The sequence below is a fragment of the Dermacentor albipictus genome, chromosome 1 (assembly GCF_038994185.2).
Source record: "Dermacentor albipictus isolate Rhodes 1998 colony chromosome 1, USDA_Dalb.pri_finalv2, whole genome shotgun sequence".
In the NCBI taxonomy this organism is placed as follows: Eukaryota; Metazoa; Arthropoda; class Arachnida; order Ixodida; family Ixodidae; genus Dermacentor; species Dermacentor albipictus.
The window spans coordinates 140,525,379-140,550,078 of record NC_091821.1 but is presented as its reverse complement, the minus strand read 5'-3'; the positions used below and the strand labels follow the sequence as shown (position 1 = coordinate 140,550,078).

The window sequence follows — 24,700 nt, the reverse complement described above, 5'->3', positions numbered from 1 at the left end:
TCCACTGACATTTCCTCTGACAAGTGTTTCAGGGTCCCTATAACGTAAAACTATTCCAATATGTCTTCATTCCAATCTCGACGTCAAATTTGCGTAAACGCTGATGTAAGCACCGGGCTGTGACCCGCAGGCTTATTTGAACAGACCAATCAAACGCTCTCCTCATATATAGGGGGTCACTTTTGTGGGATTTAAAAACGAATAACATTGCCTACACTGAACGGCTTGTCTCATCTAATTGGCTGACAAGAGGCGAGGCGCACGCTCAAGTGGAGAGGCATTCGATGGGGCCGAGTCAGTGCACTGAAAATCTGTAACCAGATGAAGAGGGTGGTGCCGGCGTCTGCGATTGGTCCGCTTTCCCTTAGTTAGCTTGCAGTGGCTGGTCTAAAATCGCGGCGGCATGCAACGGAAGGTTAAGAATGCTGCTAAAACGGATCCGCAGCAAAGAAGTGTTGGCAGAGCGAGGTCGTAAACGTGCCGAAAGTGCTCGAAAATGCCAAACGGCCACGCAAAAAGTCTTATTGTACGCAAATAAATCCATGCTCTCCGGCAGGTACGTGTAGCCAGTACCTGAGCGATCGGCGGCAGCCATCTTTTATTCCTTTCGGAATGGGGCAGCCTGTGGCTATTCAGAAGAAAATTCAGTTTTGTTCGGCATATTAATGCATCTTTAACGCGTACACGTCACTTTGACGCGGGAAGTTTTTGTGGTTTTATGACGTCGCGTGACAGGAAGGTGAAGTGGGTGCAGCCCGAGAACTTTTGACCAATCGACGAAGTCTAATGGCGAAAAGGCGTCGAATCAAAAATAACTATTTTCTTTTGTTCGGTCCAATCATGCATAATCGGTGTGTACACGCCATATCAGATGGGGAGCTATCGCGGTTTCCGTGGCGTCGCGTGACAGACAGGCGAAGTGGGGGTGGTCCAAGAAAGTTTGTGACCAATCGCGGAGGGCTGATTCCAGAATTGGAATAGAAAAATTTGGAATAGCTTTACGTTATAGCGGCCCAGGTTGCTAATACATCACCAAATGAATACGTCTGCGCGCACAAGTACTCTTCACTGTAGCGCTTAGCGTTCCAGCGCTCGCGACGCCAGACTTTAGTACTCCGCAAAGCATGCGCAAAGTGGCACGTATCATCGCAGCTTGCTGCGCAATAAACCAGAGACTGTGAAACATATCTTTATAACTGTCTTGACGTGTTCCATTGAAGTTTAGAAGATCTTGTTGTTGGGTAAGTTGGTGCATATTAACGAACAATTTTTAACTGCGCGAACAAGGGATCACAGGGAGGGCAAACCGTGGACAGGCGCAAGCTCCTGCGCCTTTCCTTGTTTGGTCTCTCTGTGATCGTTAGTTCGCGCAGTTAAAAATGTTTGCTAGTGTTCCATTGAGACAGACTCAGGAGAACACTAAAAAAAGGAGCTACTAATCACGCCCCACGGTACCCAGTATCTCCCACATGATAATGAAGGAGGTGTACTACAAGATATAGAAAGTCTGCCATCTTTGGAAAACTAGAAAAAGTGTCCGAAACGTGGATTTACATGTAGAGTTGAAAAAACGACAATGTACAGCACATGTGGGAAATGTTTAAAAAGCAGACCAATGTTAACTAAGTGCGGCTTTGATGACTTGGTGAACTTTAAGCGCTTTGATGTAAGCACTACATATGGCATGCAGGTAGCGTGCCCGCTTACTTTCTAAAAGGATATTATGCCTGACAGGCAGTAACAATGACAACAGCACACACAAAAAAGCTTCCGCTGTGTAGTGGTTGTGCAGAACGCCTTGCCCGTTGTGTAGAAGTTTTAAGTTCAATCGCCACCCCGAGACAAGTGCATTACTTCTTTTTTTTTTCTGCTCGTCGACATTTTGGGATGACCGACCTTCTTGCCGATTGCTGGAAGGCATTCAAGACCCATTAGTGATCTGTAGAACAGCGTTCACCATAAAAAACGCCAATTAAGGTTCAACAATTTTTATTCTCGGACACACGCTGTACGGCAGAAAATATATGCCTTCGAATACCGAGAGACCCGTCTCTCGCTTTAAATGAAAACGAATAATTACACTCCGACTGCAAGATTTTGCTAGCGCCACTTTGCTAGTTTATCATGTGGAAATAAATATGTACACGAAGTATGATGGGCGCACAACCTCATAGAGTTTTGTGAAAGAAAGCAACTGCGTCGTTCAGACGTGGAAGACTGAATAAGAGTAATAAAGCCTCTATAAGGCTGTACAAGTAACAGCGAATACAGAAGACCACGCGTAAAAGTGGTCAACGTTTGGGCAACTCAATCGACAACTCCACATGCTACGAGTATGAAGCATCCTTTGTACTCCCACCGCTCAGAGTGGAGCAAGGCACATGATCATCAATATACAATGCACTGCAACAGCCGAAAGCTAACTGAGGAAATTCAAAACGCTTTTTATCTCGTGAGCTACATTCCCACATCACTGTCTAAATAACTACTACACCTAAAGCAGTACAGTGATGCCGGCGTCAACAGCACATTCACACTAATCGCACCGTCTTAGCCCAGCGGGCCACGGTGGAATCCACGGGCAACGGACGCATACATCCACCGAGGCACGCTGAGAGAATTGGGGAACAGATGCTGTGTAGGTTGTCACGGGCACACCCCTTCAGGCTCTGCCTGAGACGATTTTCAGGGAGCGCAAGATTGCCGACGGACCCTCACTGAGCTGGCCAGCCTACGTGGCGACATCGCGTTCCGGACAGGATTATTCTGCGCCGCTGGTCTCGAAGGTAATCGCCTGAAATGAACGCATGCCTTCCAGCATTTTAGTCTCGCGTCGAGTACAGCTTATGCTAAGCTCTTGGTTTAAGTCAAAATGTTAAGCTATGAGATTATAGTACAAAACTCCATTAGGCTGCAAGGAGATAGTAGGGTTTTGTGTAGACCAAGGAATGCGGGAGATTGGCACAGACTGTCAGTGTCTCGTCAAAAGTATAACTTTTACAGAATTTCTCGGTGCTGGAGGCGACCCAGTCTCCAGCTGTACGTACAATGCTCAAAAAATGAGTGTACCTTCAAAGAAGATGTTGCAGTGGCAGACGAAGGATCCGTTGTGGGCGACACAGCGGCCCTGGGGCCCGCAGGGATGTCCCGCGCACGGGTTTACTGTCTGGGTGCAGTCTGGACCCTCAAAACCCTGCTGGCACGAGCACTGAAGTGCCCCCGATGATGACACGCTGCAGTTGCCACGACCGCTGCAGGCGTCGCCCACGTCGCACACGTGCACGTGGCAGAACATCGCTGCAACAGAATGAGGGTCGCCGAATGTCTTTGTTCAGTCGTCGGGCTCACTTTGTTGGTAAAGCAAAGTATCGGCACAAAGACAATAACAGGACTGCGCTCAAACTATGCTCTGGTTTGTCTATTTCTCTGTGCCACATGTTTTCTCAATAATTCGAACAGAATGAGCGGTAACCTCCGCAGCCTACTGCAGCTGCACGGAACAAATAGCACTTACTGCAACCTCTGCATGCATCTGAGCGCAGAACGCAGCCTAGGTGCTGACGGTATGTGGAAAGCCGGGTGGGAATTAGTGCCCTGCACGATAGAAATAACCTTGGCAACACTTTTAAGCTGATAGTTTCAGCATTAAAATTCACGTGATCGCTATGTAGGCCCTATATGGAATCCTAAGATGTTTTGCGCAGATCTGCAGGGTACTTATGTCTGGTGTTTCCTGTTACGTCTCAACCTTGCCAAGGGCATTAATTAGACGTTTGCCACGAGGCGACCTAACCCGTCTATCAGCGCATATCCAGAATTCAACTCAGCGTTGACACCGACTGTTGACGGGTCCACAAAACGCCCTTCTATAAGCACCTGCCAACCTAAACTAATGATGAAAAGGGCCAACGTCGAATGCTACCGTGGGAACGGCTTCGATCTCAGATTCCCAGATTGCTACGCGCTTGAATTAAATATGTGGGGGCATATTAGCAACATTGGAGACAAAATTCTGCGGAACTGTGCAATATCATAGGCGGGATATTGCGACCAATTATACGATTGTGATTGGCCGCGATACAGTCATCAGATTCCCTAGTCTAGTGAACTAGGGAAGACGAAGGTATTAAAAGCGGACACCTTTCGTGCAGTGAGAAGGTGCTGACGTGTCCACATGTGAACTCAGACGTTTAATATGCTTCTGCATAGAGTTCGCTTCCGTATCTGGAGTCAGTGTAACTGATGTAAAATAAACCTTTTTTCCTTCATTTCTAGTACCGGGCGTACTCGTTGATGGGGAATGGTGGATTCCTGGCTCAAACGCCGCATCGAGCCGCAGCATTCCGAATAATAAAACCAGTTAGAAAGCACTAGTCCTTGTGTATCTCTCTTTGTCCCTGTTTGTGTAGCGCTAAGCATCACGATGAATCAATTGCAACTAGGCCGGCTCGCCGTGAAGCATTAAAGGTATGAAGTATGTAGTGTTTCTTGCTTGTAGGTGCCGCAAGAGTGTTGTCTATCAGAAGTGGGCTGAGCCATTTCTTCGCGGCCCCTCACGGGAGGAAATATTCGCAATGCATGGTCTGATATTTCATCTGCCCAGAGAGCCACACGTTCGCTGCAAAGATCTTAAATGCCAACAGCCTTGATTGGCCGAAAAATGACATGCTCTGCATTCTCCTGTGCGCATGAATTTCTTGAACTTTTTTCCCCTCATACACAGTTTTCCTAACCACGTATGCACGTGTAGGGTAGGTAACTGGACTTGGTTGCCCTCCCTGTCTTTCCTACGTTCCTCTATCGGTGGAAGTGACTGTGAAACGATGTCAAACTTCAATTTGTCCAACGTCCAAGTCCAGCTGGTATACTTCAGTCAAAAGCGACTTACTAGCTTATACAGACGCGCACAATTGGAGAAGAATTAACACTTTTACGAAGCCGATAGAGAGCGCACTGCGTCGTGGTCACTGGAACCGGTGTCAGCTCACGTGCATTTCTAACCTCCAAAGAAAGTTTGCGTAGTCCGAAATAAGTTCTTTTTTTCTGTTCCTGCACTTTCAGTTATATTGAAAAGTATATGCATAAATCCCGGTAGGGATTTATGCATATGCCGGTAGGGACCGGTAGGGAATCCCGGTAGGGACCAGTCCGGTAGGGAACACCGCCTCACTCTTCTTTACGTTTTGACGGGTTTCGCCAATGATCTTACATAATGTTTTCATGTGGTGTAACATTTGTCTGCTAGCGCAATACCCGGCAAACTTTACATTTTGCTGTACTGCAATGTTAATAAGTGCTCTTCCTTCCAGTCCTGCTTATCTCCTGGTAATAGTACCATAAGGCGTGCGTCCCAGAAAACTCATCCTATATATTGAATTGTTCTTGTGAACGTTTTCGTTAGTGCAATGAATATCGTATCTAGCAACCAATAATCCTACACTGTTGTCAACTTTGCGTGCACTCATACATACCTGCGAACGGCGGAGTGCAACTGCAGAGGCGCTTCTTGGAAGTCACGTCTTCGATGCAGGATCCTCCGTTAAGGCAAGGGTTTGGCGTGCAGGAGTCCAGGGAGACGTCTGCCAGCAGCGTCACGGTTTTGTCCAGGTACAAAGGATCTGGGCAGGAGCGACAGTCATGAACGTGAATGAACGCATGGCGTACAAATGCACTCATTACTTTTAATATGACGCAATCGGGTCATAACATCACATCTGTTTGCTTATGGCTTTTGTTGAAGGTTGTAGCGCTGAATAAAAATAAGCCTCAAGTATGGTCACGTCCTCGTAGGTATGACGAAGTGCTCTCCCAAGAACCTCAGGGCTTGTAATTTCTATCTCTCGCTAGATTAAAAAATCTGTAGCAGCGAATTATGCGACGCTGTATGACTGCCCGCATGAGCTACAAGAAGTCTTGAAACGCCTTTTGTCGAGCTTTCAAAACGTCATGTAAGTAGAAAGTAGCCATGGAGGTGCCCCATAAGTGTCTACAGATAAAAAACTTTTCAAAGCACGAGTCACCAACCATGACTTCACTGGTTCACGGCCCTATCCGATCCTGTTCTGAGCGACGCGCCACTCCGTGTCCAGTATTTTCTCTTTTATTCCCTTGTCTATATCACCGCGGTATGTACCGCCTGATCGCACACGTCACTAAGGCAAGAAGTAGACTACCGGACGTGCCACTTGAACAATGCATGAGATTACTTTGCAATGCGGTCACAAGTTCCGAAAGAAATAAAGCAACTGTTTCTAATTTCCCTACTGCGCACTACGTGCCTCTATAGCATACGGCGAAAATATAGCCATGGAGCAATTTAATGAGTTTTCATAGCATCCGCAGAAGGCGCATGAGAGGTTCTTAATACGAACGAGCACCTCCGCGTAATGAGTGCTAATATATATATATATATATATATATATATAAGGAAGGCAGAGATGTTAACCAGTCAAGAGTCCGGTTGGCTACCCTACACTGGGGGAAGAGATAAGGGGAAGAGAAAGAAGGGAGAAAGATGGGGTATAGAGACGTGAACAGATAGTACTACAGAGTCAAAGGCCCTCGTACAAACCAGACATTCTCAGAAAGCACAAAAGTGCCTTCATTGCCTTTTGAGCCGATGATCGCTGGGGACGGTGTTCTAGAATTGTCTATTCACTCAGAGGGCGATCATCTAGTTTCCTGAGTGCGTTGGACACAGATTGTCTTTGCGCTTCAAATTGAGGACAGTGGCATAATAAGTGGTCAATGTTCTCCTCGCCTCCGCAGACATCACATCCAGGACTGTCAGCCATTCCAATAAGTGCAGAATAAGCTTTAGTGAAGGCAACTCCCAGCCGCTACCGACACAGAAGAAACGCTTCGCGTCGGTGCAGTCTGGCCGGAGGTCCGAGTTTCAGCACAAGGTTTAGTCTGTGCAGTCTTGTGCACCTCGTATGTGCGGTATTCCACTCAGTTAACGAGAGCGTGCGTGCTAGAATGCGAAGGTGTCTCGCAGCGTCGGTCCTTACAGAGGAATGGGAACGCAGCGGTCTTCTTCGTTTGACGTCCGAGCTGCCTTATCGGCGTCATCATTTCCAATGATACTGCAATGACCTGGTATCCACTGAAAAGAGGTATCATGGCCTTTTTCTATTAAATCATGGACAAGTTCCGCGATTTCGCACGTGAGCTGATCGTGAGTTCCATGTCGGAGAAACGACTGCACACATTGCAAGGCCGGCCTTGAATCGCAGAAGACTGCCCATTTTCCAGGACTCTGTATTTATCACATGAAGCGCACCACGAAGAGCCGCGAGCTCTGCAGCTGTAGACGTAGTGATATGAGAAGTCTTGAACCATTGGGTTATTCACATAGTTGGCATAGCGACAGCGCCACTGGAACTGGTTGATGTAGTTGAGCCTTCAGTGTAAACGTTTTTGCAGTCGCTGTATTTCTCGTACAAGAGGAGCAAACTAAGTTGCTTGAGTGCAGATGGCGGTAAGTCCGACTTTTTCTGAAGTCCTGGAATTGTGAGGTTTACTTGAGTACGGCTCACACTCCATGGAGGAATCGGTCTTTCCGCAGGTGCGTAACTTGACCTAAGAGAAGCACGGTGCGCGAAGACAGTTGCACTGAATGTCGTGTGGGGCCTTTCTACTAGGAGACTTGCGAGGTGATGCGTGGGGGTCCGGGCGAAGTGTCTTATGTGCACACGCTTTGTTTCAGTGGTAATGTGCGTTCTAATAGTGTAATCTTGAGCGACTCTAATAACTTCTGTCGTTGACGCGCTCCGCGGTAGACCAAGGCATACCTTGAGGGCTTGGGCTTGGATGCCTTGAACTGTATTCAGGTTAGTTATGCAAGTGTTGGAGATGGCAGGAAGGCTGTGCCGCAGAAATACAATAAAGATGACCCTTTACAGTTGCAGCATAGATTGTATTGACACTTCCCAAGTCTTTTCTGCTAGGAACTTAAACATGTGACAAAATCCGATCAGAAATTTTCTCACATAATTCACATGAGGGGTTCAGGAGAAAGTAATGTGAATAAGCACCCCCAAAAATCTGTGACTTGAGCTGCACGAGATCAGGTGTCTTTCGACAGATATCACGTATTGAGAAATTGGTTTCCTGGTAAATGCCACCACTGTACACTTTTCACATCGGAAAACTAATGAGGAGGATGGTTCTAGCACGACTAGAATGGTACCAAGTGTATCTAGACGAAACGGCCGGTTTCAGGCGTGGCCGTTCTTCTGTAGACAACGTTATCGACTTGTGACGTACGTCGAACACCAGAAGTCCTGCAAAAGATTATCTGCTGCCCTGTTTCTGGATGTTAAAGGAGCAGATGATAACGTAATACACGAAGCGATTTTCAGTACATAAGAGACAGCAGGACTTGGCGTCAAGGTCTATTTATGTATTAGTAGCTGCCTATAAAAGAGATCATTTTTCATGCTTTCCGGAGATGGCCCAAACTCCCAGCATTACAGCAACTGTGGGGTCCCTCAGGGCGGAGCACAGAGCCCAACGCCCTTCAATCTAACACTCATTGGGCTCGCCGACATTCTTCCACGTATCGTTAGGTTTTCCATTTATGCCTACGACATTTGTATTTGGACGTCGGGTGTTACGCGACTTTAGCTTCGCACGCGGCTTCAGAAGGTACGTACTTTAACATCATCCTAACTTCGAGAACAAGAACTTCAAATATCTCAAGTGCTAACCAGAAAAAAAAACAGTGACTTCAACCTACCGATATATAACGTTAATTCCTTTTGTATACAAGAAAAATAACCAAGAAATTGATGCCCAAGCATAAAAGCGATCACATTATAACTGAAACAGCTCCTTATTAAGATTATCGCTACTTGAATTATTTCTCAGGAAATTGCGCATAGGTGTCCTGACGTTTTCGGGAACACGCTAAATAGCAGACAAGGAAATATTTCGGACAGATCACGCTGTTATTTGCGACATGCTATGATAAAAAGAACAACGACTTGTTATCGCACCCATTCTTGTTATTGTTGCCGGATGCAGTCCGGCTGAACGAATTCAAGGCGCTTGACAGCAGCGTAGTCCACTGACACGTCTGAAAGCCCGAAACACCTGCACGCTTCGCGCTGTAACATCAAGACGCAAGGCCAAGAGTGCATACGTTTCGACGGGAGACTTGGGTGACACTTAGCGCAATCAACCTTTTATCGAAAGCATGGTCCCCAATGGGAGCATCACCCGCCGCGGTGGCTTAGCGGATATGGTGTTGCGCTGCTAAGCACGAAGCCACGGGATCAAATCCCGGCGGCCGCATTTCGATGGGGGCTAAATGCAGAAGCGCCCGTGTACCGCGCGTTGGGGGCACGTTATAGCAACCGTGCTGGTCAAAATTAAACCGAAGTCCCCCACTACGGCGTGCTTCATAATGAAATCGTGGTTTTGTCAGGTAGAACCCCAGAATTCAATGGGAACATCGGCCTTCCAATATGACATCACAATTGGAACACGCACGCCTTTCATATACAAAAAATATAAGCAAAAAATTTATGCTTAGATTAAATTATGGGGTTTTACGTGCCAAAACCACTTTCTGATTATGAGGCACGCCGTAGTGGAGGACTCCGGAAATTTAGACCGCCTGGGGTTCTTTAACGTGCACCTAAATCTAAGTACACGGGTGTTTTCGCATTTCGCCCCCATCGAAATGCGGCCGCCGTGGCCTGGATTCGATCCCGCAACCTCGTGCTCAGCAGGGGCGCTATAACGTAAAACTATTCCAAACTTTTCTATTCCAATTCTGCTATCAACCCTCCACGATTCGTCAAAAACATTTTTCAACCAGCCCCGCTTCACCTGTCTGTCACGTGACGTCCCGAAAACCGCGATGGCTCCCCATCTGATATGATGTGCACACACTGATTATGCATGATTTGACAGAAAAAAGAAAAGCAGTTATTTCTGATTCGACCCCTTTTCGCCATTAGCCCTCGGCTATTGGTAAAAAGTTTTCGGGCTGCACCCACTTCACCTGCCTGTCACGTGACGTCACAAAACCGCACAAACTCACCGCGTGAAAGTGACGTGTACGCGATAAAGATGCATTAATATGCCGAACAAAACTGAATTTTCTTCGGAATAGCCGCGGGCTGCCCCGTTCCGAAAGGAACAAAAGATTGCTGCCGCCGATCGCTGAGACGCTGGCTACTCGCACCTGCCGGAAAGCATGGGTGTATTTGCGTATAATAAAGCTTCTTGCGTGGCCGTGTAACGTTTTCGAGCACTTTCGACACGTTTACCACCTCATTCTGCCAACTCTTCTTTGCTGAGGGTCAGTTTTAGCGTCATTCTTAAGCTTCCGTTGCATGCCGCCGCGATTTTCGACCAGCCACCACAAGCTAGGTAAGGGAAAGCCGACCAATCGCAGACGCCGGCACCACCCTCTTCATCCGGTTATCGATTTTCAGTGCACTGGCTATGCCCCAGCGGATCCCTCTCCACTTGAGAGTTCTCCTCGCCTCTTGTCAGCCAATTTGATACGACAAGCCGCTCAGTGTAGGCAATGTTATTCGTTTTTCAAGCAAACAAAAGTGACCTCCTACGAACGAGGAGAGTGTTTGATTGGTCTGTACAGACAACCCTGTGGGTGACCGCCCGGTGCTTGCGTCGGTGGTGACGCAAATTTGACGTCAGCAGATTGGAATAGAAACATATTGGAATAGTTTTACGTTATAGGGCCCCAGCCTAACACCATTGCCACTGAGCAACCACGGCGGGTGATGCTTAGGTACAAAAGCGATCACATTGCGGTTGAAACAGCTGAGCAGGCGCTGACTTCCCGTGAGCTCAATTGCGCGCGCGCACCTTTTCGTGTGATGAAGTAGGCCTGGAAAGGGGCCGCCGGGGCGCTGTACGATAGCCGCAGCGTGTGGAGCGTGGACGAGATGGTGGCATTGTCGGCGCCAGCGCCGAGTCTGAGCGCCAGCTGCGGGGTCCGGTACGGGTCCCACAGGTGGACAGCGCCAGCGACGGCGGCCGCCGGGGCAACGCTGCGGTTTACGAAACGCAGCTCGACGCGCTGTCCCAGCGGCGCCAGCAGGCGCACGCTGTAGGCCAAGCTCTGCGGCGGCCGGTGCGGGTAGTTGAGGCTCTGCACGAAGCCCCGAGCGCGAGCTGGCAGCTGCAGGGTGGTCTCCAGCGATGAGCCGGACACTGCGAGGAACGTCGGAGCGTTGCGGACATGCCCGAGTTTGGCGACGCAGCAGATGTACAGACAGCAAGTTTGACTACTGGCAGAATTATACACTCGTACAGAGACCCTTTTAGCTGAGGCGTCCGAGGGTGCTTACGAATCACGGACGTAAAAAGAAGTTTCACCCTAGTGAACAATGCAATGCTGACAAGGTACACAATAATAAGCAAGAATACTAAGCTAAAGCAGCCTGGTAAGAAAAAAAAAGCAAGGAAGGCATACGCGTGACGCTGGGTAAGCCTCTAAAAAGCGTAGACTAGTATTACACGGATTTGTTTAAACACTCAGAACGCAACAGTGGTCGTCACAGCGGAATAAGTGACTTAGCCAAGTCGTAGTGCCGACTTAGCTAAGACGTAGCAGTGAAAGTGATGACTTAGCCTCTCCCGTAACAAAAAAGGTTCAAGTAAAGATTGCCATGAGATCTGAAGCATTCATGCGCAACCTTACGGAATTTTAGATGCAACCATGTGTTCATGGTTGCATGGACGTATTCGATCATCAGGAAGGATAAAGAGCATGTGATTCCTCATTTTAGTTGGACTGAATAGAATTTATTTCCACGTTCGATGAAGCGAGGAGGCTGAGACCGAAGGTTCTTTGAACTCGGCTCTCACGCGTACAGATAATACTGAAGATATTTTTTTTATACAGGCTAACGTTCCATGTAACATGTGAGAGAATTTAAAAATATTTTTATATTTAATGTTTACTTAAAAGTTTATTTAAATATTTTTTTGCAAGCCTGAAACAAACCCGCGAGAGCACGCGAAAAATCTGCCGCGCGACATTTTTTTTCTTTCGTGTTTTGCTGGCTTTCTCAACGCTTGAAAAAACATTTAAGTAGCACGTTCCATGATAGCCTACAATGTTCCATGACAGCCAACAATTTTCAGATTGACAATTTTGCTCTGATTATAACATTTGATAAGTGATTTAATTAATAACTAATCGTGTAATTAGGCGAAATACAAACATCAGTCTGACTTGCTCCAGGCGACGGCAAACAACAGTACCTTGGTTCTGTGCAGTTATGTGGCACTTGCATATTTTTAAATTTTGGCACAAGCTGCGTGGGACACCCTGTGCATGTTACACAGCATAAGTATTTAACAGCATCATGTACTGTTAACGGCAACCTATAACAGCATTAAATGTATATCATGCACTATAAAGTCGCCTAACAGCGTCCAACTAACGTATTCAGGAACTGTTATGGCGTATATATTTGTAACACTAAACTGTAAATATTCAATTCTTTTACCTGTATTATAGAAACATTGTTTAAGGTTTGACGTAAGAGTTCTGCGGAAACCCGCAAGGTGGAGAGAAGTAACTAATTAAGGGAAAATGAGACATCTACCCAATCGTAGCAATCTATACAAAAGAAACCCATACGGGTTCCTCGAAAGAAAAGCCTCGTAGTTGAAGAAGAATTCATCCTTGTCCGGGACGGATTTCCTGGTCCAGGACCAAGGTCCTTTTACCCGAGGTATTTCCTGGCCCTGTATTGACACTGTCTGTTCACTGTTTTAATTGAATACCACAACAGCTGACTTTCTTAACGCCTAATTTCAGACCTAAATTCTTGCCTTCCTGTCCAACGATATGAGCCAGACGTTGCATACCACTTTGCTTGTTGGCTGGCAACAGAATGTCGTCCACGTAAAAAAAAAAAAAAAAACCTGGAAGCTACTGCTCTACTATTGTACTCGCCTGTTTGTATGAGGTATTAAACCCGTTATTGCTTCCCTCTAGTGTCCTTTCCAGCCTTGCCATGTGCATCATAAGCAGTAGTGGAGATAGACGGCACCCCTGTCTCAGCCCCTTGTTGATATCAGCTTGCTGCTCTGCATGACGTAGGATGAAACGTTGACACAGTGTAACACTAGGAACGCCTTCGCAGACTGCGTGACGGTGGCCACAGAAACAGTTCTGCATTGTCATTTTTTTTCAATTTTTTATTATTTTTCTCTCTCTCAGTTACCGCATTCCTTTGCCCTTCCTCTGGTAAAGGGTTGCCAACCGCAAAGAATTTCTGGTTAACTCCCCTGTCTTTCCTTTGCCTTTCGCTAAATCTTTCGTCGCTGCTCATCCCTTCCCATTCCACGCAAACTGTATTTTCTAGATAAATATCCCTCAAAAGCTGTATACAGTCGTTGTCTAAGCCTTCCCCTTCCAGAATATCCCACAATATGTTGCGGTTTACGTTGTCATACACTCCGGTAATGTATAAAAAAGCCGCATATAGCAGCCTCCTTTCTTGTCTGGATATTTCAATGCACTAAGGACAAATAAGTTATCATCCAGACGCCTACCTATTCTGAAGCCACTCTGAAGTTCTCCCAAAACGCCAATATTCTTTGCCCATACTTACAGCTTTAATTTAATCCCCTGCATTGCTAACCAGTATATTACCGATGTAATGGTCAACGGTGTATATGAGTGAATGCTAGCTTTGTCCCCCTTGCTTTTATAAATTAAATTCATTCTATTTGTCGCCAACTGTCTGGTATTTGTCTTTTAAGGTTTTTTCCAACTGCTGTCAGCAGAGCTTCCTTACTTTTTAGTCCTATGCTAACTGCTGCAGCGCCATTTAGTGGACAGAAATCAAGTAAATTCAGCGGTAACTATGACGCGCTTTGTTTGGTCAAGCGATTTCAAAACATTCGACTGTCCTCAATAACGGCAATAAAATAATGCTAATACTTTGTCCTACAAGTGCGATGACAGTAAGTGGAGGCTTATTTTACCATTTATTTCTTTCCATTGCGCTCTGCGTACAGGCACACAATAGAAAGATTTAGCTGAGCATTTACGGTTCACTTCGCTCAAACAAATGTGTCCTAACCATTTGCATGCAGCAGCTCAACGGGAACGCTAGTGCACATCTGCACAGCGCTCAAGCCACCAGCGGATAAACGGCATATAAGGCTACATGCGATGCACACAATTGTGCTTCTACATGTGCACCGCTCCGCTATAAAAAGGTGTGAGCGGAGCGCGAGTCCGCTTGGCTTGGTCGTTTTGCAGCCATGCGGACGGCGTGCCTCTTGCCTCTCAGGGATACGCACTTATGAAAGAAGTTGCAGTTTCGCCCGAAAGGCGAAGCAGCAATTGCGACAGTAAATTAGTGGACAGTTATACGAAGTAAGGATAGCAGTTTTATCGGCCGTATAAACTTAAAGACATAGGCACACTAAATAAGTTAACAAGCATGGTGTCGCGCGCGCACAAGCAAACTGAACACCTGAAACTGAACACCGGTCCTCTCACTCGATGACCGCGGAAACTCGCTGTCAAAACGCTGGAGTGAGGAAGCGCGGCAGCAGCAGCGAGCGAATTGACCGTCGTGCTGCCTTTCACATCAACGAGAATCAGCCCGCAAACACACAGCGCACGGCGGACCGTGTGCCCGTTGCAGATGGCGTTCAAGATACAGCGGCCCGCGGGCGGGCGCGCCGCCGCCCGGAGTACAACGCCACCCCCCCTCTCTCTACCTTCCTTCCAGAGCCTTTCGCTCGACGGAAAAAGGCGCGCTTCTTTCCCGCTTTCCTCCCTTTCGTGCGCGAGATTGAGCCATGATCCGCGGCTCACCCTCACATGCTTTCACTCGCACATACAGCATACGGCGCCAGGCGACGATTTTATCGCCCTCAGACTTTATGCGGGACCTCACGGCGACAGCAGAAATGCGCCTGGAGTGTCCATATAATTGCTAGCGTAAAATATGAAATATAACTGCACTTAGTAGCTGCACAACAAAGACTCCATTTTGTTCTATCGCACTTCTTCTTTATTCTAAAAATTAAATTATGGGGTTTTACGTGCCAAAACCATGATCTGATTATGAGGCACGCCGTAGTGGAGGACTCCGGAAATTTCGACCACCTGGGGTTCTTTAACGTGCACCTAAATCTAAGCACACGGGTGTTTTCGCATTTCGCCCCCACCGAAATGCGGCCGCCGTCGCCGCTATTCAATCCCGCGATCACGTGCTTAGCAGCCCAACACCATAGACACTAAACAACCACGGCGGGTTTCCTCTTTATTCTCTTTTCTCACCTTGCCCCTTGTCTTGCTTCAATTTCTATTTGCAGACCATCATAGGATTGCTTCATTCCACCCAGTACTGTTTGCATCCCTCCTGGGATGATACTTGAATATAATTCCAAGAGCGGCGGATTCCATGGTGTCATTGGGGCCAATGTACCATATGGTCATTAAATGTCCTTGTTGACTTGCCCCGAGACGATACCAAGATCGTGGTGAGACCACGCGGTGGTCTGAATATCAGCAAGGTCGGCCATATGGAAGTTGGCCGGGCCATTTACGCTGCGGCGGGAGTCACCAAAGAAGAATGGATCCGGGACGTGATATGCCCAAATTACCAGCAAAACATCGTTGTCATCAGTACTTCAAAAAGAGAAAATGCTAACCGGTATGTTGCAGTCACCAAGATTGTCGTCCAAGGAAATGAGCACGAGGTCAGCGCCTACGAATCGGCCCCCCATGGCATGACCAAGGGAGTCATACGAGGCGTCCCCCTCGGAGACACGGTTCAAGAAATCAATGAGAACATCGTCAACGAATATAATCCCACTGCTGTAGAGGCCAACCGCATCGCTAACACGACGTCTGTGGTGATCGCCTTCAATGGACCCAAAGTGCCGAACTACGTTCGTTACGGGGGCCTGCTCGCCAAATGCTCGTTATACAGAAAACAGATAGATATCTGCTATCAGTGCGGTCGCCTGGGCCACCGCATGGATGTTTGCCCTGATCCAACAGACCGGATCTGCCGGGGATGTGGTGCTCGAAATCCCGATGAACAGCACAAGTGTACCCCCAAGTGTGACCTCTGTGGAGGAGAACATTTGACCGCAGACAAGGTGTGCAGAGCTCGCTTCAAGATCCCGTACGTGGTACGGAAACGCCGGTGGGAGCGGAAAGATACCAACTACACGCCCGCAGAATCCTCCAAACCGCCACGTCGGGAGGGAGCAGCTACGTCAGGGTACCGGAATCACTCTCTTTCCTTTGAAGGCGGACGAGGGCGGTGCAGCAGCTGCGCCTCAAAGCCGGGCTCGAGAACGTCGTCGCCGGGTGACGTGGCCGGCAGCAGCTGTAGCGGGCGCCGCCGGGAGTCGCGCTCAAGGTCGAAGACACGGAGCCAGACACCGTCGAGGAACGCCGCTAAACAGGTGGGCTGGGCAGTTAGATCTCCTATCGCTCTTAGCAACAAAGATTTCCCTCCCCTTCCCCAGACTCCCAAGAAAGATTGTGAGGAATGTATGCAACTCAAAGCGCTTGTAGTTAAGCAAAATGAGCAAATCAGCGCGCTTCTTGCACGCATGGAGGCATTAGAAAAATCGAAAAACAGCGAGGATGTCACAAAACGCAAAATTGCCAAGAGGGACGCTCAACCGGAGCCCCCGGTAACAGCAATGGAGGCAGAGAAAATTGAATCGAGTCCGTCTGAGGAACCGGCGTGGGCCAAGCCCATTGAAGCCCTCACCGAGATGGTCACACAGCTTGCCAGCCAAATCGCCCTGATAACGTCCAAGATGGCCAAGTTCGACGCGCTAGAAGCTAATGTCAACCAGCTTATACTAACCACTCAAAAAGCTAAAAAGGGAGCCCCGTATGGGAAACCGTGCATGGCGAGTAGTCTCACGACTACCAACCTGAGCCAAGATGGCGGCCAGGCGTAAAAATAGGAAGGAAGATACAACGATCTTAGCCCAATGGAACTGCCGAGGAATTAAAGACAAAATAGGCGAATTACAGCAATACATAGATAATGCGGAACACAAACCGGATATCCTTGCAATTCAAGAAACGAACTCGCGACCAAAACTCGCGGGGTACGTTACATACACCGATCCCAGTGAGAAAAGCACAGACATCCTAGTCCGAAGCAACATTGCTGCAACGCAGCACATTACCATTCAGAGAGGGTGTGAACACGTTCTCTTGGAAATTCACAGCAGAGGCATAGGAAGCAAAAACAACATCTTTATACTCAACGCATACTGTCGGCCCTCCAAGAAGAACCTTGACATAGAGGGCACATTACTCGACAGCAAGAGAGAGGCGGGCAGCCGACCCCTATTGATATTAGGAGATTTCAATGCGCCTCACACAATATGGGGTTACAAATTTTGCTCCAAGAGAGGCAGGGTGCTGGCGAACCTCATGGATCAGCACACATTAGCTCTACTCAACGAACCAGACACTCCCACCCGCATGGGCACAAGTACAACCCGGGACACCACTCCAGACCTTACCCTGCTGAGTGGAACCTTGGACGTGTCGTGGCAGAACACAGGCGCGAACCTGGGGTCGGACCACGATATCCTCAGTATTACGATCAGGGGGCCCGCCTTCAAGGCCCGAATGGGAACAACAAAGATAACTGACTGGGACAAACTTCGAAAAAGGCAAGCAGCCGATGAAGACGAGGACACGAACAGCACCAAATCGTATGGGGAATGGGCTAAGGAACAACTCGAGCTGGTAGACAAATACACCCAGAAAATTGCGACCACACTGCAGACACCCTGTGTGGACGCAAAGCTTGCCCACCTTTGGGAAGCACGACACAGCCTCACCAGACGCTGGAAGAAACAACGACACAACAAGAAACTTCGCAAACGCATCCATGATCTCAACAAGCAAGCAGCTGAATACGCGTACAAGCTGTGCAGAGAGAACTGGCTGAGCGTGTGTGATGGACTGCAGGGCACCCTTTCTACCAGGAAGACGTGGTGCCTCCTTCGTCACCTGATCGATCCTCTCGGCAGCAAGAGCGCCACTAATCGAAGCCTCACACGCACCCTCAACAACTATACTGGGGGTGCCGACAAACTCATCAACGACCTGAAGGTCAAGTACCTGAAAACGGAGAAGGGTGATATCGCACCTCCCGACTACGCAGGACCTACCAATGAAGCGTTAGATAAGCCATTCACTGACACCGAGTTGATCTCAGCAATCTCCGAGAGCAACAGGGGCAGTGCGCCGGGACCCGATTCCATTACCTACAAGTTACTTAACAACCTCGGGCACAAGGCCCGCAGACAGCTGCTCGAGTATATGAACCGGGTCTGGGAGTCTGGCAATCTTCCACACGAATGGAAAGAGGCAGAAGTCCGCTTCATACCCAAGCCTGGGAAGACACCTCACATCGACAACATGCGACCGATATCCCTCACGTCCTGCGTGGGGAAGGTCATGGAACGTATGGTAATTAAGAGGTTGCAGCGACATCTTGATGCCACCGATCAGATGCCAGAGACAATGTATGGCTTTAGGCAACACCTGGGCACCCAGGATGTTCTCGTACAACTCAACGAACTGGTAATTAAGCGAGCAACGAAGCAGGCGCCGCGAGCGATACTAGCGCTAGACCTCACAGGGGCATTTGATAACGTCACACATGAAAGTGTCCTCCGCAACCTGCGCAACACGGGTTGTGGAGTGAAAACTTACAACTACATCCGAGACTTTCTTCGTAACCGAACGGCAAGGATCAGAATAGGAGAGGAGACATCCCAACCGATCTACCTGGGGGTTCGAGGAACGCCGCAAGGTTCGGTCCTTTCCCCCCTGTTATTTAACATGGCTCTCTTGCCATTGCCCAAGCTTCTCGAATCAATAGATGGTCTGGGCCACGCATTATATGCCGACGACATCACCCTCTGGACTGCGAGGGCAGGGTCGGATGGCTGGATAGAAAACACGCTACAAAAAGCGGCTGACACGATCAACAGCTATGTGAAGACATGTGGCCTTTGCTGTTCGCCTCAAAAATCGGAGCTGACCGTTGTCAGACCACGTGCATCATGTACCCAAGCAGAAAATATAGAAATCACTTTGGAAGGGAACCGGATCCTCCCGGTACCACAACTCAGGATCCTGGGCCTCCTGATCCAGGCAGACGGCAAGGCAACAGCCATGATTAGAAAAATGAAGCTCACGTCAGACCAAATCTTGAACATGATCAGACGAGTGGCCAACAGGCGGAGGGGTCTGAAGGAATCGGACACCTTGCGCCTCGTTGAGGCCTTTGTTATATCACGAATCGTCTACGCGGCGCCGTACCTGCAGCTCCTCAAGAAGGACGTCTTACTACTTGACGCAATAATCAGGAAAGCCACGAAGCAGGCCCTGGGTATTCCCATAAATTCATCCACGACAAAATTACTTCAAATGGGAGTCCACAACACAGTAGCCGAGCTCGTAGAAGCCCACCTATCCAATCAAAGGGTACGCCTTAGCCAGACCAAGGCGGGCAGAAGCGTCCTCCGCAAGCTAGGATGGCAAGAATCGCACTACACCCGCCACGACCAATTACCCGAAAAGCTGAGTGAGAAGTTGGAATGCAAACCACTACCACGCAACATGAACCCCACAAGGCATGCCGGACGACGCGACGCCCGCGCAAGAGCCATCTCCAGGACCCTGGAGGAAGACGACACTGTTTTATATACAGACGCCTCTCTATCGAAACGCTCCACGAGGGCAACAGTCGTGGTCACCGGGCTAGAAAAGCTGGTCACCTGCGCATCAATCTACACTCCGTCTTCGGAGGAAGCAGAAGAAGCAGCGATAGCTCTCGCACTCCTGCAACCAAACGTCACCAAGATCGTCACGGACTCACAAGCTGCATACAAGAACTACAGATCTGGCTGGGTGTCCCTTGGGGCACTAAAAATTCTTGGTAAAGCTACGCCTCCTAAACAAGCAATCGAATTAGTTTGGGTCCCGGCTCACTCTTTAGTTGAGGGCAATGAATATGCTCATCAACAGGCCCGAGCGCTAAACTCCCGGGCCAACGAGGAGGAGGCAATGGGATGGCAACCCATCACAAATTACAGAGATATAGTCAGATATTACAGGGACGGCAGGAAGACATTCCCGCACCCCCACCACTCCTTGACCAGAGCCGAACAAACAATATACAGGCAAATCCAGGCAGGATCCTTTCCCCACCCCTGCCTCCAGAACAAAATGTACCCAGAGAGATATAAGAACACATGTCCTCACTGCAATGCATTAGGCACCGTTCGGCACGTCATAGGAGAGTGCAATTTTTCCATTGACCACCTAGCTAAAAACGTCGCATGTATCATCAACGACAGCTGCTGAACTGGTAGCCTTGCGTGCGGCTCTCCATTTCATTCAGGAGGAACCACCGCATGCATGGTCAGTCTTCTGTGATTCCAAGGCAGCCCTACAGAGTGTACTCTCAGCAATGCGCCATGGATCACATGAACAGCTCGTCGCAGAGATCAGAGAAGTACACCATCGCATAGTTGACGAAGGACACGATATCATATATCAGTGGTTGCCTAGTCACTGTGGCATACACGGCAATGATCGAGCAGACGCAGCTGCCCGATCTGCCCATGACGGCGTCAGGTGCGTTGCCATTCCTCTTTCGAGAGCCGACGCAGCGAAAAAACTTGCCGTACTGGCAAACGACCTGACATTAGCTCAGTGGAATTCATCCGATTTCAGAAGTGCACGACTTCATACCCTGGACCCTACTTTACAACTCCGTATTCCGCCCGAACTTCCACGACGCGACTGTACCCTTCTAGTTCGTCTATGGCTTGGAGTAGCATTTTCAAATGCGTACTCCTTTCTTATCGGAATGTCCGACAACCCACTTTGTGACTTCTGCGGGTGCAATGAAACAATCGCGCACCTTCTTTGTGAGTGCTCTCGTTTCAACCCGCAAAGAGCAGCCCTCTCAGCCACCCTAGACAAACTGGACAAGCGCCCACTGTCAGAAAACAAGATCCTTGGACACTGGCCTACGCGAACATCAGCGTGATCGGCTATGAAGGCACTGCTGCGGTATTTAAAAGACACTGGACTTTCTGACAGATTGTGACTTCACTGTGTGACTCAGGATTGTACGGTGCACTGCATCACAGTAGGAACGCCTTTGCGGGCTGCGTGACAGTGCCCACAGAAACAATTTGTGTGTACGTGCGTGTGTGTGTAGTTTCTTTTTTTTTTAAATCCTTCTCCCTCTCACCTATCGCTTCCCCTTTCCCCTCCCCCAGTACAGGGTAGCCAACCGGAGATAATCTCTGGTTAACCTCCCTGTCTTTCCTTTGCCTTTCTCTCTCTCTCTCTCTCCATTGACCACCCCCCACCTATACCCATAACTAACCCCCCTGCTATCCCCACTCTTTCCGAGCGATGGGAGATCATGCTGTCCAGCCCCGCCCTGGAAGAGCAGCTCCGACTGATCCACAGGGGCCAGGCGGCCCTGGAAGCATATGGAGCCCGCGAAGAGGGAGCCACCCCATCAGACGCTTAACGCGTTTCAGTTCGCAATGGACCAGTAAAGTTGTTTCTCTCTCTCTCTCTTGACTTGCCGTCTTGATCACACAAAATGTCCCGTTATAATCGGCGTTCAGGCTAAGCCCTCTTTTTATCAGTGCGAAGTCACCGACGTCGAGTGTTGGTAACGTTGTATTTTGACTCTTGTTGAAATTTATCTTCATTCTTTCACGATACCTTGATCTACTATCATCACTTGTTCCTGCTTCTGTAAGCTTTATGTTCTTGTCACTGCCATGGCTTACATTCGCCGGCAGATAAGGTGGTGCCCCAGATGCAGCGAATAGAGGAGCGCATCCCAGGCCAGTTGTATACGAGCGGTTGTGGTGAGTTACTGCCGCTTCCAGACATTTTCAACCACCTGGGAATGCTGGATACATGCTAATTTATTGTTTGATGTCAGTGATAGCCCTTTCAGCTAGCCCATTTGCTGCGGGATGATAGGGTGCAGCGAACCGTAAGTCGATGTTAATCTTTTCAGCCCATTCCTGTAACCAACGACTTCGGAAAGCCGGTCCATCACCGGAGACAATTACTTTTACATTGCCAAACATTTTCCTGTTCAAAAAAGAAATTACACTGTTAGCGTCTTCTTCACCAGCTATTGCTGCAATCATCCTGGTGCACTTATCAATGCAAAACAGGAAGGCTTGTGTCTTCTTGACTCCTTCAGACTTTTTTCGTAGTTCCGCGAATTCTAGATGAATAACCTCAAATGTCTTGTTAGAATATTGTGGTATAACCATTTCTTGAGTCGGCTGTTTAAATTTTACTTCGTTAATCTGGCACTTACGAAATGATAATACATAGCATTTTGTTTCTTGCTTCGTACGACGCCATGACAACTTTTTTGTCAATTTCATGTACGTTACCCAAAAGTCATCCCTTGACTCGGGGCTGTCATGATAAAGCCCCAATATTTTTGAAACCAAGGAAGTAGTAACGGCAACTCGTAGATTTTTAGTACGTTGCAAAATCCCAGTTCCTTCCCATATCCTTGCAACATTTGCCTCTTCCTGATTGTCTGGAAGCATAATGGCTAATCGCGACCTTGCATCCGCGTTCTTCATAGAAGCTCCAGGGCGATGAGCTATACTTCGATATCAAATTATTGAAGCTCACCCACCCAACCGACTATCTTTACTTTCAGCTCGGCCGTCTTCAATGTGTACGCTAGTGCTTCATGGTCTGTGCGTAGTTTGAACTTCGCACCGTCCAAATATGAACGGAAGCAGCGGACAGCTTTTAAAACGGAGAGAACTTCTTTTCCTGTCGTGGTATAGTTCAATTCAATATTGTCGAATGTGTACCTATAGTATTCAACTACACGGAGCTGCTGGTTTGGTGGTCGTGATGAATCTCTCTGATACAAGACTGCTCCCGTTTCATAGTGATATGCATCGGTATTCAATTCGAAAGGCAGCGCAAAGTCTGGTAAGCACAACTCATGATCACAAGAAATGATTCGGACCAATTCTCGGTAGGCGCCACCACATACTTCTGTCGAACAAAAGGGAACATCCTTCTGAGTCAATCTTGTCAAACAACGACTTTTGAGAGCGTAATCTGGAATGAACGTACACATGAAGTGAGCGTGCATCGTACGGCTTTGGCTAGTTTCGTGTGCGAGCTACTGATTCTTCTTTCGTATTCTTCATTGTTCCGTCCAAAACTCGGCCAAGAAATGTCACCTTAGTTTTGAAGAACTCACTCTTCTTGAAATTAACTTTTAGCTTAGCATCAGATAACGCTGTGAAAATGTGACCTAGGTGTTCTTCATGCAACCTTTCACCTTTAGAGTATATGATAATGTCGTCTACGTAGGCGCTTCAGAAGCGTCGAACGTAGGGATTAAAAACTGTGTTCATCATCTATTGGAACCAACTAGGTGCGTTTTTCCATCCAAAAGGAAGGCGATTATATTCGTATATGCCAAATGAAGTCGTAAATGCGGTGTATTGCTTGGTGTCTTCTTGTAGGGGCACCTGCCAGAAGCCCTTGCACAGGTGTATCCGCGAAAAGCAGGTACAGACTCTGGTTTAATCGATGACGGTGTCAATACTCGGCATTGGAAAATGAATCAACAGGATTTGGTTATTTACTGCTCTGCAATCCGTACATAGCCGCCAGCTGCCGTCTAGGTGATAGGTGAAGGTGATAGGTGAAGCAAGGGGAGACACCGATGGGCGGATTATATTAGCACGTAACATTTTTTGTAGCTCATTTTTTAGCCACGCCTTATTTTCTCTCGTCAAGTTGTATGGCTTTTTTCTCACAACTGTTTTGTCGGACAGGTGAAATGGAATTTCGAACTTTGTTGTCGCTGGTGGATATCCTCCCAAGCATACTAGTTCGGAGTGGAGTTGAGGAATTACACTGTCTTTTTCAGCATCCGTAGGTGGTCTTCTTTTGTTCCGACTCTGTTTTGTCAGCCTCTGTTTTGTCAGCCTCGTCCCAATAAATATTAGGTATCACAATTTAATGTCCGGACGAGATAGGAGAAAGTCGCACTCCACAGTGTCTAGAACTAATGCAACCACTTCTGCCTCTTTAGATTGGTATATTACTTCACCCCCCCCCCCCCCCCCAGGCGTGCCCACTTACAATACTTCATACCCACGCACAAGAACTGACCACCCGCGGAATACATCTGTTGGGTTATCGTTGCTTTTCTTAAGAATGGATACCGAAGCTCCGCTGTCTATAAGTATCCTTGTACGTTGTCCATAATAGATAACCTAAATCAACGCCGCTCTATGCAATATCTCAGTATGTGAAATCTGAGCTAAGCGGACTGTAAGCGACGCTTAGATAAAACTGTCTAATGTTAGACGCGTTATCTTACGGCTTACGCAAAACCTTTGCCGCCGCGAAGATGTGGAAACGCTGCCGTCATCATTCCGAGCGTGTTAAAGGAGCACTCGACAAGATTCATTGGCGTGATTTTTTCGGCAGACAAGGCTCACGGATATGGCCACGTTTTCAAAAAAGTTACGGCGCAAATTACTGCAGTTTGAAAGGGGCGAAAAAGAAAAGTGTCGACGTACACGTCTGTTCTTTTCATATGTATACTACGGCTGTTTGTTTACAAACACAAACCTTGTC

At 48.1% G+C, this 24,700-nt stretch overlaps 1 protein-coding gene across 1 annotated transcript in view; it reads right to left on the bottom strand.

Annotated features, from left to right (window-relative positions):
- The window catches only part of LOC135900044 (uncharacterized), a 554,543-nt gene that overhangs the window by 13,976 nt on the left and 515,867 nt on the right, over positions 1-24,700 (bottom strand). The window contains exons 18-20 of the mRNA XM_065429465.1: positions 10,846-11,193; positions 5,472-5,618; positions 3,070-3,297 (exon numbers count right to left, since the gene is read on the bottom strand). Of these exons, the coding sequence (XP_065285537.1) occupies positions 3,070-3,297; positions 5,472-5,618; positions 10,846-11,193 (723 nt within the window). The remainder of the gene's footprint in view (positions 1-3,069; positions 3,298-5,471; positions 5,619-10,845; positions 11,194-24,700) is intronic.